Source organism: Columba livia, chromosome 11 (genome assembly GCF_036013475.1).
Source record: "Columba livia isolate bColLiv1 breed racing homer chromosome 11, bColLiv1.pat.W.v2, whole genome shotgun sequence".
In the NCBI taxonomy this organism is placed as follows: domain Eukaryota; kingdom Metazoa; phylum Chordata; class Aves; order Columbiformes; family Columbidae; genus Columba; species Columba livia.
The window spans coordinates 3,083,683-3,102,145 of record NC_088612.1 but is presented as its reverse complement, the minus strand read 5'-3'; the positions used below and the strand labels follow the sequence as shown (position 1 = coordinate 3,102,145).

The 18,463-nt window shown below is 45.3% G+C and overlaps 1 protein-coding gene across 14 annotated transcripts in view; it reads right to left on the bottom strand.

The window, feature by feature from the left end:
* Positions 1–18,463, bottom strand: part of PDE8A (phosphodiesterase 8A) — a 155,841-nt gene that overhangs the window by 115,927 nt on the left and 21,451 nt on the right. For 12 of the 14 annotated variants that reach the window (XM_065076463.1, XM_065076465.1, XM_065076457.1 and 9 more), the window contains exon 1: positions 11,502–13,116. The exons of the other annotated variants lie outside the window; for them this stretch is intronic. In XM_065076463.1, coding sequence (XP_064932535.1) covers positions 11,502–11,762 — 261 coding nt within the window. In that variant the 5' untranslated portion in view covers positions 11,763–13,116. Of the gene's footprint in view, positions 1–11,501; positions 13,117–18,463 lie in introns of those variants that run through there. 14 annotated transcript variants of the gene reach the window in all.

Sequence of the window (18,463 nt, the reverse complement as noted above, 5' to 3'; positions counted from 1 at the left end):
TTACAGGTCCTTGTAACTCCTACAAAGTGGCATGAAGCCAGTAGTAGTCAAGCATTTAAAGATTCCCAGGTAATATTTCACATGTGTATTTACTGTTATGGAGTGTATTGTTCCAGGGTTAAGAGGGAACTAGATCCTGAAGTGTTGTCAGAGCCACAGCCAGGGCAGCACCACTCTGCTGTCAGATGCCAACAGAATGCGCCTCCTCGGTACCTTTATCCTGAAACGCAACAGCGCTGGCACAGCAAATCCTGACACGTGGATGCGACCGGGTACTTCTGTGATCAGTCACATGGAATGCCAGTCAATTAGGGAAAAAAAAGAAATGTAAGGGGCCATTGACCCAAAGTGTCAGGTTTCCTGTGGGGGGGTGATGGTTCTTCATTGCAGGTCATCCGTGGAGAAAGGGCAAGAGACCACATGGCCTCATGGCTAAACATACACTTTAGGAAACAACCGACTGAGGGAGACGGCGTCCTTGCTCCACCTGATGATGGAAAAATTGAGGCTTCTCAACCTTTAAGGACAAATCACTCTTCCATAACTAGGTAGCGGTCCCTGTGGAGACAACTGAGACTTGTGCAAGCTACAATCAAAAGCATTCCCCACAGTGACCTCAGATCCCACCACTTACACTCTACGCTGGCCTCTGGTCTTGACCTCATCGTTAAATTTAGGAGGCAACAACAGAGCAGCACAACAGATCGGGGAGGCACCTCCTCATCCAAATAAACCCTGTCTGTAGGACAGAGTTGAACATCCCAGCCACCTCTGAACACCCACAGCCTGCACTTCCCAGCACAGCCCAAAGGCTCACAGAAGAAACGGAGGAAAATATTTTCATTCCCTGAACCAGGTATATTTCACTTCCACAGTTCTTAAAATTCCTGAGTTTGCTTAGACTTTGTATACCAACAAAGAGAAGTAAATTGACCCCATGAACAGTGTCCCACAACCTTAGCAGAGCACAGCAGAAAAGAGTTTATACCGCCCAAAGAGCACAAGAGAGCCTTGTAAGAGCTCTTAGCAATCAGAACAGCCAAGAAAAAGTCAGGTGAAAACTTCAGAGCTATGCAACCTCCAAAAATAAGCCATTTTCAGTTCAATTGGCAAAATAAGAGACAGTAATTTCAGCTCACTCTTTTGACAGTCCAGTTACGAATCTCCCTGCAAGCAATTCACAAGAGAGCTTAGCTTTTTAGAAAATCTGAACTCGAAAATGTGGTGCCTGGCCGTTTTCCATGGTCACGCTGTGACGAGGGGCTCAGCCTGCGGATCAGATGAGCCGGCACACAAACACCGGCAGCGCTCGCTCCCTCTGCCCCTCCAACTGTGAGGCTTTGTGTCAATACAGGAGAGGAGAGGAGAGGAGGAGGAGGAAGGGGAGAGAGGAGGAGGAAGGAGGGAGAGAGAGGAGGAGGAAGGAGGGAGAGAGAGGAGGAGGAAGGAGGGAGAGAGAGGAGGAGGAAGGAGGGAGAGAGAGGAGGAGGAAGGAGGGAGAGAGAGGAGGAGGAAGGAGGGAGAGAGAGGAGGAGGAAGGAGGGAGAGAGAGGAGGAGGAAGGAGGGAGAGAGGGGAAAGAGAAAGAAGGAGAGAGGGGAAAGAGAAAGAAGGAGAGAGGGGAAAGAGAAAGAAGGAGAGAGGGGAAAGAGAAAGAAGGAGAGAGGGGAAAGAGAAAGAAGGAGAGAGGGGAAAGAGAAAGAAGGAGAGAGGGGAAAGAGAAAGAAGGAGAGAGGGGAAAGAGAAAGAAGGAGAGAGGGGAAAGAGAAAGAGGAGAGAGAAAGGAGGAGGAGAGGAGGAAAAAGAAAGGAGGAGAGAAACTATAATCTTCCAAAGGTTATATCATCGAACCAGTGACAGCAGAACTGTGTCTTTCAGTAAAATATCACAAGCTGATACATCAATATTTAGGTCTAGGAACCAACAGTCAAATTGCATTTGTTAATATTTGCTCCCCAGGCTGACCCCACTGCCTGCCCTTCAGGGACAGACGCCGTCTTAGCCCTTCTCACCAAAGCCAGGGGCGAGGGGACAGATCAGCTTCCCCACCGAGCAGTTTCCTGAGCTTTTATTATTATGAACAAGGATCATAAAAGCCAAATCTCTCTTAGCCCCAAGACGCTGGTTCTTGCTCCCCGGTACCACTGCACTCTGGAAAGGCCACGCAAGCTGCTTTCTGGAGAAATCTTGGTTCACAACAAGCTACTGCCCTAACAAATTCATTTTAAAGAGCTGTAACTTGCAATAGTATTTCAGAAAATATAAACCCCTACTAAAAACCAAGCAGCTGCCCCAAAGTGTAAGATTCCATACTTGGGTAAAGGTAAAATGTTTGATTATTCAGTGAGTTCACTGATTTTTCAGTGTCATTGCGAGGCTTAGGGGCTGCGACAGACGGCGCTGCCGCTGAATTCAACCCAGAACAAGCGCCATCCTTTCCCAAACTGAGGACATACGATAACATAACCAACGGTATAAGCAGAACAGCCCTTTGGTTTGAAATTCTGCAGAAAGTAGATCACTTCCATGGGAAAGAAAAAAGAAATACTAAGTTAATTAAAAGTTACAGCAGACTCAATAGGAGTATAAAGCAGGGTCGGTGTTCACAGGACTTACTCTTCCTCGCAGTGCAGTTGTTAACAAAACAAAAGCTGTTTGGGTTTGCAAACCCTTCATTGCCTGGCTTTGAAATATTTAATTCCTCTAAAATATCAACATTACCCTCAGCTTTTTTTAATCTGCAGGACACTCTTGTCTTACATATTAAAACACCCACTAGCTTCTCTGGTCATGAAATCCTCTTCAAAATACAAACCCATTCCTGGCTACACTTTATCCCCCTTGATTTCTTTTAAACGCTTTCATCAGTTGTTCTCAGTCCTTGCAATAGTATTTGCAGAAACAAATACATAAACCATCCACATTGATGGTGTTTCAGTGCTAAGTATGTGCTAACACTGGTTTGGACATCAATCCTCCATTCAAAAATTCCACTCAGGAGAGCTATTTTTTTATGGCATTTGCCAACTTAGCAACCAAGTTTTAAGGAGATAAAACTAAACCACCATTATCGTATTACATGCCAGAATTGGGAAAAATGAGAAGTAAATCAGTACGTCCAGACTAAAGTTAAACAACAGTCATCTGCAAACATGCACCAGCCAACATAACGCATCCCAACACACTTCAGGTGCACGTGGGGAACTACACAGGTATGAATGCGTAGAAAAGAGTCCTTTTGAATGCCTAGAAATTCAAAGTTTTAACTTCGAGAGTCCCCATTCTCAAGAACAGCAACAGACTCGCAGATTTCACTTATGCCCTGAAGCCACGGCGATTTATATTCTACTACTGCTCGAAAATGCTGTAAGAAACTGAGAAAAAAAATGCTATCCCATTGCTCCCATCATTAGAGAGTTAATAATATCAGTTACTGGTAGTTTTTTGTATTAGTTATGGATGAAGCAATCATGAAGCATGGGACCCAGCCATCAGGGCTGATAGCCTGGCTGCACTTGGCCAGGCGAGTCGTACCAGCTTCAGCACAGCCAGGAACTTGCTCACCACATCTACACCGATGTCTTTCCACAATGACAGAAAACAACTTACCCCCTGATACAAAAATTATTGCCACTCTTTGTATTTTCAAATCACATACCCAACAGGGAGCTATTTTCTACCACGGTGAGAGTTAAACCAGTTCAGCCTCAGGTACAGCCCTCGAGCCCATAGATTGCAATGGGGCTGAAGAATTGACATTTTAATCAGAATTTGGCCCACCAATAAACCTCTTCACTATTTGAAAATAACTATTTTGAAAGCTAAAATGCAGATATCTTGCCAGCAATCCCGGTGCCATCCAACCCTTCAGCGTGAGGGAGAGCTCTGGATTCCAGTACTTTTAGACTTAAACCCTGATATTCGTCCTAGGCTGAGATATTTATCACCGAGCTACAGCTCATGGAAAAGCGCGGTTTTACCGGGCAGTTAAGCATGCAGGGAAAGTCACTTGTGCTCCAAGTTCCCAAAGCAGAAGGTGTGGTTGTCCTCAACCATTTGTGGAATTTCTCACCAAACTTCTATGAAATAAAAGAAAATAAAACAGCGGACTATTCCAAAAAGAAGAAAAGCACATCTGCAAACGCAGTTCTCTCAGCTCAGCGCTGATCTTGACCTACCCCCCTATCACATGGAAAAACTTGGAATTAAAACCACTGTTGTAAAACAGATCTATACTTCAGTGTCAGAAAACACGCGATCCTGATAATTTAATATGAATTAGGAACATAATCTGACAATGCAAGTGCAGACAACACTCCTAAATACAGTAAGACTGTAGTCAGTTCAGGTCAGAGTTTGTTCGTCGTGCTTTAATTAAAACATCAGCATGGTTTCTTCAAACAATATCTTTATAAAGAAGGCTTGCTTTGCTGATCGCACACTGAGGTCATTTGTCTGATTGAATTTTATTAGAGAAAACAGAACCTCAAGCCGAAAGACAGAAAGCAATGTGTATCTTTAAAAATACATTGCTTTTAGTGGGAGGTAGCGGATGTCATTCTTACATATTTGTCCAGTGATGCAGGTTTGTTTTCTTGTATGGATTTACTTAGGAAACTGGAAAATCTAAAAACCAAAGAAAATATTTCAAGGTTGCTGTTTTTCCCTTAACAATATCAGAAATCTGTTCATGTCACCACATAAAATGTTTGATTTATAAAAGAAAACACCTCTTACTTCAAAAGGTTTGATCCTTCCAGGCACATAAAATGTTTTGAGTTTCCTACACCAATTTTAAATTAATGTGCAAAATAACTCTGCTTTTGCAAAAGGAGTGAATTCTTATTTCCCGTGAAGAAACAGACACAACTTAAATCTGTTAAAAACATTATTTAACAAGCAGATTAATTTCTATCCTGATTAAAAGAAAATAAACCCCTTGAAATAGTATCTATTTAGTTAACTCGGGAATGAAAGAGTTATCTGGCCAGCAAGGAGATTGTCCTTACACCAACAAAAATGTCATCCTAATTTCTAGGAATCTAGTGCTCAAAAATTGCCTATCGTGTAATAAAGCAGCAGAACTGAAAGCAGCGTTTCCTCCTTCTCCACGCAACGACAGGAATCCCAATTTAAGTCCCTCATACTGGAATCAGTCTTTTTCATTAGCAACATAATTTTATTCCCAAAATCACTTCTAAATCTTGACTTTTCCTTTTTTATTCCACCTTCTTTTGTTTGCAAGGCCATTAACTCTCTCTGTACATATGCAGACAACCTTCCAACATTTAAAACACTACCAAAATCTATCTCAAATTGCCTTGTCAACCACGTTCAAAACAGATATAACTTAATTCATGCCAATGCATTTCCCGGTCAAAAAGTAGGTTCTAGCCCTCATCCTTTCTCCTGAAATGAAGCCATACGTGTGGGAGCTGGTTTACAGAACGCTAAGCTTTTTACTTTATGCAGAGTGACAGATCAAGGGATTTTAAAAGGAAGAGAAGAAAAAGGTCTGAGAGTTTGATTGGAGGCCAACGGTTCAAGCCATAGTAAAAGGGGATGGTCTGGAAGAATGCACAAATTAGAGGCTCCACCATTTAATTTCACAGTGTGTGTACCAACATCATTTATTACGTTTTGGCCTTAGCAGTGATTTCAAGAAAGAAACTAAAAGGGGATGAAAGTCTTTTTGAAAAGCAGAGGGTTTTAACATCACTTCTTCGATGCCTTTGAAAACTTAAAATCCAACTCTGGGCAATAAACCTATTTAGTACGTCACGCACATTAAAGCTGTTCAATTTACATCTTATCATCCCGTGCCAATTTAAATTATGGTTAAATGAAGATATCTAATTATTTTACCAAATGGACAGCAATATGCAGAATGTCACAGGGCCAAGCGAATTCCTAGTGAACCTCCTAGTGAACGGGTCTGACTTATAATACACTACGAGTCACACGGAAAAATGCACTTTGGGCATTAAATCACGCTCCACGTGCAACCTCAGAAACTTCGCTAACGATGTTTTAATTCCTTGCACGGCTGGTAAAGCAGTTTACAACGTGGGCATATTCCATCCATACGCACCACCAGAACAGAACACAATGCCGGATTGTTCTCCGCTGTGTGCAGGTGCTCCTGTGGTCCCCTGACAAAATGACAACTGACGTAAAGCTTCTACCGAAACAATTTCACCTTGGGGCCAGCAGCTCATTACCACATTTGCTTTAGGTTTCTTTCACTTTTTGCTGAGAGCTATTAAGAGCTTTAGCTGTCCATATCTCTAAATATTTATTTCCTCTTCAAGGACTCATTTGAAAGTCAGTTGGCATTCCAAGCCCTCAAAAAGTGGAATATTTTCAGTGTATTGCTACTATTGCTTAAGAAACCCAATTGTGGAGTCCCTTCTCAAGGTGATAGCCAAGAGAGGTGAACAAAAGTTCACATAATAACTGAAGTCAAACAACAATTTATCACTGTTGTCAATGGCAACTGTGGGATGTAACAATTTCAATGGATGTTAAAAATAATTCTCATTCAAATATCTCTCATTTTCTTGACATGGATATCCACCTGAAGATGAGGAACAGATATTAAAGCATACAATATGCAGTTTCCAAAGAGTATTTTTCCTAAGTTTCAAACAACCTATGAGCAACTTCCTTAACGAGACATTCTTCATACCCCCATAGATTATAAGCATCTTATAATCTAAAATACATTGAGCATGAAGTACCTGCAAGTGGTTGCAACCATTTCGTATCTTTACTTTATATTTAGACTTAGCATTTTGGATGTAAAATCCGAACCACTAAACAGCAAGGCAACGCTGGTACCTTGCACTGGAATTTCACACCACGTGTAATACTGGGAATGGTAGACAGGGAGGGAGGACTAGAAAGTGTGTCAACCCTTAATTCTTCTGCCTGGCTTATAAGGACATTCTACAACCAGAAAACTTCTCACTGTGGATGTACTTACACTTGAATGTGAGCCACACGATTAAAAAATACAAAGGGTACAACGCAGTAAGATAAATACCTAAAACTGCAGAAATAAAGGCTTGTTTTTAATACTTCCTCTATTGACACATTCAGCTGGCAGAAAAGGAAAAGCTTAGAAATTAACTACCTAAAATGGCCAGGGAAGAGACACAAAGCGAGCGCGGAGCAGGGGCAGGGAAGAACAATGCAAAGGGCAGAGGGAAGTCGGCGTTTCGAGTCTGGCAGATGAATTTACAGCTGAAAGGAGTTTGGGTGAAGTTTTTCATCAACAGTCGGAACTCCACAAATCCAGGGTTGAACTTCCACATCTCAGTCACGCAAGGAATTGCCCTCAGAGGCAGTGACACATTTTGCACGGGTCGGTTTGCTTGACCAGGAGAGGTATCAATAATACCGCTTTAAAAACTGAAAACACAGCTTATGCTATCTCGGTAGTGTAGCAATCTATACGCTGTGATTTACAGCTTGTTTGGGTTGGGTTTTTTTTTTCCAGTTTACATTACAAACAACAGGAAATTAAAGGTAAAGATAAAAACCAGACTTAAACACGAACCCTGTTCACATGCTATAATACCACACTATTTCATTTTATACTATTTAAAAATTAGACTCCCATCCCCCCCGGATTCATGCCTTGCAACGACAGCATAAAAAGCACCGGCCTGGAAGTCTGAACCCCATGAAGATTGAGGAAAGTTGGTGGTGGAGGATCCCGGGGGAGCGGGAGGGAAAGGTGATGGAGGTTTGTTCGGGAAAATGATGGAGGACGGAGTCAGTGGGAACAGGGAGGAATCGGGAGAGGGCGTCCGGCCCGGGTGGAGGCGCGGACAGTCCGTGTGGGAGTTTCAAAGGGAGAGGGAGCCTGTGTGTTCCAAGGGAAGGAATTACCAGGCAGACAGGAAAAGAGCAGACAGCTTAACGGACTAAATAACGTGCTGCTAAATGCTGACACGAGATCCACTTCGGCACCGCGGGTACGTCGCGGCGCACGGCCTCCTGTATGCAGAATTATGCAACCGATGGTTTGCAGCGACTGCAAAATTCTCGGGGCGATTTCGCAGGGTTTGAATGAAGAAAACTTACTGGGCCATGGGTTGAAACTGGCTGGCCCGTATCAGCCGATAAATCAAAAGGCTGTTTCGCATTTAGCCCTGCTGGCTTAGGACTACTTTTAATTTAAAACAAAGGAAGTTTGGATTTACTCTCTGATCCCCTTGCACCCAAACGCACATATTTCTGTGGTAAATGTACATGACAGGGAGAGTTACACAAGAGGAAGGAAATCTCACATACGTAAAAAAATGACAGAGCAAAATAAGAGTGTAATGTATGTGCTACGCATATATTAATGCCCTGTAGAAGAGACGCACACATGTGATATGCCTACGAATACCCAAGCCAATTTTAAATAAATGCCCATGAGGCCCTCATACCTTTCCAGCGTTTACTCCACTTATGCTATAGATTGAACAGAGATATTATTTTAAAGGTGTTTAAGCAGGTTTCTATAAAGCCAAGTACCTTTGCCACCAATTCAACAACACGAATGTCTGAAGAAAAAAAATCATAACTAAGATATACGAAAAAAGACAAATTATTTCAAGTCCACTTTGAGATTTTTAGAGCTAAGAAAAAGAAAATAACAGGAAAAGTCTCCTTTGCAACAGCACTGTGTGTCCTTTGATATTCTTAACATGGCACTGGATAATCAAACCACAGTCACTATTACTGCGTCTAAGCCTTGCTCATCTTTCACTGGGAAAAGTAGAGTTTAAGCTGCGGAGTCGGCACATCAAACTCACCAAACTCATCTATACCAGAAATAGGTATTATGGCATTTATCTCTGCCAACACACATTTTCAGGACTGCTCTGTGAATTTGCTATGGATAAACTTCGGGTTTTCTGTATTAGGAAAGACCAGGTCACTTTTTTAGCTACAGTTTGTAAATGGATGCAAATCATAAAATACAGTATGCTCACACCACACATCCAGAAAATAACCCTCTGCTGTTTGACCAGAAAAAAGATATAATAAGACATAAATATAAAGCCAGAATAAGTCTGGGGCTAATTAGCAATATATATAATACAATTTACCAGTTAGCATGGGTTATTTCTTTTAATGACACTTTCTGACTTGAAAAATGTGCACTATAGCTAACAAACTGATTGAAGTTACTGCACTACCTATTATATATATTTTAATAAATGTAATGCTAATGCCAAAGTGAAAAGATGAGATTTACACGGGCCAAGTTTTGTTCTCAGCTCTCACATAGGACTCTCTCGGCTTTAATCGGTGCACACACGACAAAAAGAGTGTGAATGAATGTCAATTAAAGTGCCCTGAAACCAAGTGAAAATGCCGTTCAGGGAGGTTACCAGCTGTATGCACAAATTCTGATGACACCACCATCGGCCAAAGCACAAAAGGGTCGTGGCATCTTGTGTCCCTGTCTGAGCATCCCAAGGGCCAGACAGGGTGTGCTACCCACTCTGAGGAACAGCAATAAATCCTAGTAGCACCCAAATCCTGATCATACCATACACACTAATGATAAAAGCAGAGAATTAAATACCAGGCTGCTTTATGGCTCTAAAGAGCATTACAGGATTTTGCACATGGAAATCACGCAGATGTGATGTGTCCGACAGATTTTGTGCCCAGCTGATCGCAAGCAGAATTCCGTTCTCGTTCCTCAGAAGCCCATCACTTCACTGCAATGTGCTTCGAGTGATGACAAGGGCAGAAAACACGACTGATAAAAATCAGAATGACTGCCAATCAGATCACAGCATGCATATGAACCAGCATCAACCGTATAGCATCTGGCTGAATTACCCAAACTGACTAACAGCAATTCCTACAAAATCCTTGAAATGCAACAACAGAACTAAACCTGCTCCCCATGCATGCTTCTGCAAACTGGTTTCGGAGTTGTTTTTTTCCTCATAAGCAAGGACACAGACGACACATGCACAGAATTCAAATTTTAAGGAGATTTTTGGTTTAGATTTTGCGATGCGCAATTACAATTTTAAAATTCATCTAGCAAAACAATTGTCAGGATTCTGATGACAACTTAGGTTTCCCGGCTGTGGTTACTGTATTAAATGTGCCGTAAGCACGTCTGTCGTGTGTGAGCAGGGCCATAAAGTTCAGTTTCCTGTACAGCGTTACTAACACAAAAAAATTAGCTTAGTATAACACCATTCAGCTTCACGTTCTGCCTCAGGTACTGCTAATTCCTCCTCCAACTCCCTACTGACAAAGCGTCTTCTCATTTTCTAGGCTTTTTCTAAAATCCTATGAACCAAGATTACTATCTCTGGAGGAAAACAATTAAAGAAAATCACTCACAGCACTACAGAAAATTATTCCAGGTCAATACTGTCCTAATGAGCACGTAAAAATCCTAAGAAATCTAAAAATCACCAGAGTTTCTCCAAGCCCGCAAAACATTTGACATTTAGCCAGCTCTTGCCTGCATCTCAAGCCTGCATCTTATATTTATGGCATGTGTATCTCAGTCCTTATCACAGTAACCCCAAGCAGATCAGCCACGTTATATAATATCCCCATGGCTGCTACTATTTGATTTTTTTATATATAAATTTGCAATTACTTATTTTTACAAAACAGAGATTGTTCCCCCCAAAAAAGCAAAATATATGAAACAATCAAAATCTATAGCACTAGGAGCTGAAGAATAACCCATAAACAAACGGGCCATCAATAGAAAGTAAACAGACGAGCAAGCATGCTGCAAAGCTATCTCACTTTAAAAAAAACCAGAAACAAATTACGATTTTTTCGGTATGTGTCTGCCAACTTCGTACAGCCTTGTGTTGTATCTCTGCACAAAAGCACGCTCACTAACCCACACGCCAAAAAATACCCCTCCAAAAAATACCCCATTTGCAGCAACAGACAAGGTCAACTCATTGTTAATGTAAATCAGTACCCAGAGTAAAAACCGCTGTCGCTCCCCTTTCAACTTTCTGAAGGGCAGAGGAATGCAAATGGATCATTCCTGCCAGCAGATCGCTTTGGACTGCGATTTGCCTCTGTTCCCACACCAGATGGGCACCAACGGCAACACCGGAGGACCCGGCACCAACACACACGTACAACACGGGAGCTGGTGGCGGCGCAGCCCCACGCACGGCAGTCCCACCACGGACGGACAGACTGACGGACGGGCCCTCCGCCTTCAGAAGCAAGACCCGTGTCCCCAGCAATACGGACCGACGAGGACAATCACACCGCTCGCCTGCCCGGCATTAGGAAAACTCGTTTTGCGGAAGGAGGGAAGAAAGAGGCTTGGGTACATCTATAAAGTCATTCCATGAGGCTGATTAGTTTATAAACAAAGTAATAGCTCAAGCCAGGAAAAGCCGCCCCGCAACGCAGCGCTTCGGCAGGGAGCTCCTCGGGTTAAACCGCTACAGTCCTGAGAGAAACAGCGCTGGTGTTTAGCACCCTTTTTACCTTAACACTGGATCTGCTGGTCTGGGTCTCTGCCTCCATGCTCTGGCTGTTCTCCCTCTTGTCTTTCTTAGAGGAATTAGTCCTCACCTTATAAGTGGATGTGTTGGAGGACTTAATGAATAATCCTGGGACGGGGTTGCCTTGCTGCTGTTGAGACATGGTTGTGTTGGTCTGGTGAGGGGAATTGCACTCCTCAGACTCTTTGCTACTGTGATAGACCACTCTGCTGTCAGAGATGTGGATGCTTGGAGCACAGCCCATGCTTTGAGGCCACCTGGGGAATACTTCTAAATTGTATATATATATATATGTGTATATATATATCTCCTTCCTTCCCGTTGGTATTTTCCCCCTGCTTGATTTTTTGTTAACAGGTTGAATCTCTTTCCTGCGTCTCCGCTACGCTCTGAAGCATTGCCATCGGTCCCTTCTACACCGCCAGAAAGCGTGTCTGTTCTCCTCGTCCTCCAGGAAACGGGTCCTTGTATCTCAATCTCAGCAGTGGGCTGGGGAGCTGGAGGGGAGGGTGGGAAAATCAAAAACCGGTCGACTTCATATTTTCACAGATTATTATTAATTTTTCTAAGCCATCTGAGATCTTGGTAAGGTTGCCTTCTGGGGAAAATTAAAAAAAAAAAAAAAAAAAAGGAAAAAATAAGAAGTGGGGGGAAGGCAAAAATAACAAAAACCCGAAGCCCCAAACCCGCAAGCACACGCACCCCGGCGGCTGCTCGGCCAGGCTCTCAGAGCGGTCGGGGGCACTGCACCATCGCCGCCCGCCTAGTCCGGAGCACGGCGCATTTTCCACCTGGGTTTGCACAGCGTTACCGATTAACCCGGTGCGGGCCGGGGGCCGCTCCCCACCTCGTCCTCCGCGCTCACTCCCGGCGGTCCCGCCCGGCGCGGTGCGGGGGCTGTGCTTTGGGGGGGGGGCTTTGGGGCTGAGCTGGGGGCCGAAATAAATTAAAAAAAAAAAAAAAAAGAAATTAACAATAATCGCAAATCGGCGCCCCGGAGAGCCGGCTGCGCCCCTCACGCCGCGCTGGGCATGTCCCGCACCGCCTCCGGCGCGGGGGTGACATTCAGGTTCCCGTCGTCGGAAGGAAGCGCCCCCCGTCAGGCGGCAGCGGGGCTCTCCGGCCGCCCCAGCCGCATCCCGCCCGGCGGGGCTCCCGGCTCAGCGCCGCGGGACCGGAGCGGGCCGGGCCGCGGGGAGCCCTCCGAGCGCCCGGGCCGAGCGCCGGGGGCGGCCCTCGGAAAATCAGGGCACGGCCCGGAGGGCTTTGCAGAGCCGCGGGAGGAGCCGGCTCCGCTGGCGGACGCATCAAAGGGCCTCCATGTTGGGGGGGATTTTTTTGGTCAGAGAAATGATGCGAAACGGCGAGGAAAAAAAAATAAAATAAAAAAAAAAAATCAAAAAGAGCGAGAAGTAGAAGGAGAACGGTCCTAGCGTCGCATCCCGGCGGGAAGGGTTGCAGCGGCGAGAGCTCTAATTCCCAGGGCCGTGGCGTCCGCGTCCCTTGCAGCGGGGAAAAGCCTCTCTCCTCGCAGCGCCTCGCTCGCTCCGCGCCCGCCGTGTTATTATTGATGTTCCTCGGCAGCGGCGGCCCCGTCCCCTCCCGAGCCCTCCCCCGCCCCGCCCGCCCTGCCCCCGCCAGCGCTGCCCCGGCGCTTGACAGCGGCGGAGCCAATAACAGCGCCCGGCGGCGCTGACCTCCGGCCCGCGCTGGCGTCAATGCAAATGAGCCGCCGCGGGCCAATGGCGCGCCGCGCCGCCCGCCGCCCGGGAGAGCCAACTTCAAACCGCCGCGCCGCGTGCGCCCGGCGCCACCTGCGGCGAGGGGACACCCGGACCCCGGAACCCCCCGGGACATCCCCCCTGGGAACCCCCCTCCCGGGACACCCCCGGGACATCCCCCCTGGGAACCCCCCCCCGAGACACCCCCGGGACATCCCCCCTGGGAACCCACCGCCTGGGACACCCCCCCCGGGAACACCCCCCCCTGGGAACCCACCGCCCGGGACAACCCCGGGACATCCCCCCAGGAGCGCGGAGCCAGAGGCACCTTTACACGGCTGACACCTCCGCCCTCCTCCAGCCACTTCAGGTCCAATTAACTTCTTTCTCCTGACCTCATTAATGTTTACAGATATATAAAGGGTGAGTGTCAGGAGGATGGAGCCAGGCTCTTCTCCGTGACAACCAGTGGTAGGACAAGGGGTAATGGGTTCAAACTGGAACACAGGAGGTTCCACTTGAACTTGAGAAGAAACTTCTTCATGATGAGGGTGGCAGAGCCTGGCCCAGGCTGCCCAGGGGGGTTGTGGAGTCTCCTTCTGTGCAGACATTCCAACCCGCCTGGACACCTTCCTGTGTAACCTCATCTGGGTGTTCCTGCTCCATGGGGGGATTGCACTGGATGAGCTTTCCAGGTCCTTTCCAACCCCTGACACTCTGTGATTCTTTGAATTCTCAACCCAGCGTCACTTGTGGGAATCAGAAGTTCGGCTGCCCCGCGGATGGCCAAAGAGCTGGGAGGACGCTGTTTTTGGGAACCAGGGACCAGCCCAGGCTCTGCTGGGGCTGCTCATCACCTGCCTTTGCATCTCTGGCCACGCCAAGTTCTTTGAAAATATTTTTGAAAGCAAAGACCATGAACAGGAAAGATGGTGCTACAGGGATAGCGCCAGACCCTAGAGCTTGGAAAGCGAACTGCAGACAGGCTTTTCCAGGAATACATATGTAAATAGACTTTTTCTGTTTCTTTATCATATGGAGGTAAGACTAGACATCTGTACATACTTCAAAAGACAAGGAGTATTTAAAACCCTTTAAAACACTGCACCCAGGACAAGTCGAGTTACTGCTACAGACAATACGTGTTTGAGAAGCACCAGCTCAAGCGCAGCTCGCGCTCAGCAGACACAGGACACCTCACTCTGCCACAGACCACACAGCACCCAGCAGGCTCCCAAGAGCCCTGTTTGTGTTCCACACGTGCCTTTCACCTCCATCTGGAGCTCCACCAGCCTTCACTCTGACTCAGGCACCGCCTGTTCTCACGAGGAACAACTCAGAGGTGACGACAGTTTAGGGAAGGCCAGATCAAACTTTAGGTTTAGGAGCATGGAGAAAACCAAATATCAGAGACAGTACTTTTGTCAATAAGCTCCAGCTTTTGAGGAGGTAAAAAGATGTTTCATAGGAGGAAACTATTTAAATCACTCCAAATTTGTATCATGGATGCTTTCGTGCTCCCCTGTCAGAATCACAATGTTTCAGGAAAAGCCATTTCAGCATGAGCACATCGGTGCATTCGGAACAGTCAGCCTCTGAACAGCGCCTCAGCTACATGACAAATGTCATCACGTCAAAATTAAAAGCAAAATGTGCAGATAAGATGACTAGGACAGCAAGAATGGCAAAAAGCAGCTCTCCATTCATATACATGACAGCATCACTCGATACAGATGAGAGCACCTTATAAGGTTAGGAGATGCAAAGCCAAAAGTCAGTGCTTTTGAGAAATGTGGTTTTTCAGGATAACCACAGTACTTGCACTGTCAGAATGCTTTTATTTATTTCTCGTAATTGCTAGGTTTAAAGGCTGGAAAATCAAGTCTTTCCTTCCCCGATCTCTCTGCTACTGTGCAATTTCAAGTATAAGCAATAGTCACATAAACTTCATCCACCCCATTAATTTAGCTGATCTATGTACCCTGTCAGAACCAGAAAAAGACGCTGGTTTCCTGTGCTCTCTCGTCACTTTGGATACCCACTTAAGATAAGCACTTAATAATAAATGAAGGGAAAGGCTTAACATGCCTGCTTTAAACAGTGGGCACTGTTTGGAAAGGAATCTTGCCCTCATTCTTTCCTTTATGTTAACCATTATTTACTAGATCCCGTTAATAGGACCACTGAAGTGCAGCTAGAAAGAGGCTGTGTAAGAAGAGAATGCAGCAATTCCTACTTGTGCCATTAACCACAAGTGTGGGCTCTCCTCTGCTTCAGCCTTAATGGATCTGTCAGCAAAACTGCTACTGCACTTCATTTCTGGTGGCACTGGAGGACTCAGACCCAGCAAAACTTCATTTTCAGAGCTCTGCATTCAGTTTGCAGTGCTGACACCTAGAGTTAAGCCTTCTACTTCGTAAAATAAATGGCTTTGATTTACAGCTACATAAAGATGAAATGCACCTTTTTATGGTATCATTTCAAAAAATATTTATATTAAAAACATCTCTGCTTTCCATTTTTGAGGCAAACAAGTTCCCATTCAAGCAGTTAATCCAAATGACAGACAAACAAATACTGAGGGGGTAGAGAAACGCTTTGTTGTTTGTACAATAATAGCATGACAAAACAACCAAGTGTACACGCAGATATGACGTGCGTGACCTCTTTGCCCTTCTTGAAATGTTTTTCCACCCCAACCCCGGGCAGATCATTTCTGAGCATTTAAATCTACAGCCTAACTCCACACAAACAAAACCAAATAAGCCTCCATCTGCAAGTTTTTGAGATCAGAATTCACACCGGCTTGAATGGGAGAATGAGGTGAGCACAAAATGCCTGAATGATCCCCCAGTAGTCTAATAAAAGCCACTGAACAATCAGTGTAGTTGTTCATACACTGATGAAAATCCAAATAAGACCAAAAAACTCTGTTTGAACAAAACACTGGCTCACGCATTGGTTTGTTTCTCTTCAATTTGAAAACATTGGTGCTGGTTTTTAACGCCAATAGAAAAATACAGGCAAAAGTATAGATTTACCCGTAGTCTAGAATCAGGGAGAAGCAGCGAAAACATCGGAATCCTTGCCGATGGTGGTTTGTCACTACACTCTATGAACTCTGTAGATAAAGGGGCTTGTTCAAGCTTATTTGGTGAAGAGTAACTCAGGAAAAGTAGGCCCTATTATTCAAAAAAATGAAATAGTGCAAAAGAGCAGAGGAAGAATAGGAGTGTAGCCACTGGCTTTGTTAGGGCTGTGGGGGAAGTGTAAGGTCAGTACAGAGTCAGTGAGTGAGAGGTCAGAAGAGAACCAGCTCTAGGAGACAGCTGGGGAATGAGAAAGGTTATTTATGGAGAATAAGGTTGAATTTCATTCAGGACTGCAGAATAAGAAAGAAGGCTAGCAAAGAGTTTGGAATGATTGTTATCAGCTGGGTCTGTAGACAAGTGGATGCTGTAGCAGATCAAAGGATTTAGAAAACAGATACATAAGCTCAAAATTTTAAAAGGATTGAAAAATCACAGTATCCAGCCACTTCCCCATCCGATAGACAAATTACATTGGATCCTGGATTGTTTGACAAAAGACTGAACACCACACTGACTCCCCCTGTCTGCTATCTCCCCAAAAATTCCCCTAAGGAAAAGCACTTCCCCTCAATCTATCAGCAGTCTGCATCCGCTTCACACAGGCTTTGACCATCCCCCATTGGGCACGAGCACTGGAACAATTCGCTCCTGCCCAGCTACACAAAAATGCATATGAATGCCTGGAGAAAACGTTTGGTGCCAAAACCCTATTCTGATAATATTTCCACACCTAAGACACTGACAGGCAGAATTATGCAGAAGAAATGATGGACTAGCACCTGCGCGAACAAAACCATCAGCGTGCTTTGGAAAAAGTGTTTGCTCAGTGATGGCAGAGCAAGCGTGCCTGCGGTCCCCTGAGCACAAGGAAGCAAGCTTGATCTGAGGTTACTCCGTGTGGTTTTAATTCCTTCTCCCCCCAAGTCAGCTGCATGTTCCAACTGTGTCTTCTGGCCTTCTGAAAAGTCAGGCGATCCTGCTGGCCTCTAGACCAGCGAAGGAGGCAGCGGGGAGGAGGAAGAGGTGGAGGAACTGTGGAAACTGTGCCAGCACACAAACAGCTGGATGGACTCCACACTGCTAACCACTGACACATGCAAGCTGTGACAAAGCTCTAGCCCCAAGATATTCCAGAAGAGAAAACAGGGACCATACTCCGCCTTAGCCACACGTCTGTAACAGCTTTACATCCCAAGAGCAGGCTAAGGGTACTTCTGCTTGTCTGTGTCAAAGCAACAGGTATATTGGAACTGGGCGTTTTCAGGTGACACAAGGCAAGTGTAAAATTTGTGCTGAGATGCTCCTGGAATGTACAGAAGTACAATGGATTTGTTTTCTGCATCACTTTCCTGATGTCCTGCAATAAAATAATGACCGAAGCACAGCTCTGAAAGCCTGGCAGGCTGTCTGGCTTGCTGCTGTTGCATAATTGTGATTGCAGACCACAGTCTGTACCATTTGGAAATCAGGACCTTCAAGACAGTCTAAGTCAGCAACTTTTTCAACCAAAGACATTTGAGTCTAAAGCTCAAATACTTCACATATGCACAAGCTTCATTGTCATAACTGGTGTCGAAACTGACTTTGCAGCTGTAGTTTACACATCACACTCACTGCTGCTCAGTGATCAGCAGGGTAGACTCACCATTTGTGGGAGAAAAATGTACCCCCCTTTCTCCACTGTTCCTCCTTTACACTTGGATTACCTTGTTTGCTGTCCCACAATGTGGAATTCTCTTTCCTAGCCCCATCCTATTCTAAAGATTTGTTTCTCTTTCTCCATTTCTTAGTCTCTCCTGCTTCTTCCTGCCTTTGCCTCAGATCTTTTTGTTTCCTCCTCTAAGCACCCCTTTTCTCATCTGCTTTCTCTTGCCATTTCCCTCATCAGATCAAAATCCTTCTCCCAGCCCAAAAGCAATTATTGCCTCTATGATCTCCCAAAAACTCAGTCAGTCCCCTAAAATCTCCCACAAAAGCCCCCTGTTTGTTCTGCTTTCACAATTGTTCATCTGTCCCACACATCCTCCAGCATTGCGCCTTCTCCACTTTGCTTTTTGTTTGTAGGCTCTCCCCAAACCAGCCAAGAGCAGCGGCTCCTTGCACAGCAGATGCAGAGTGAGGGTGACCAGATC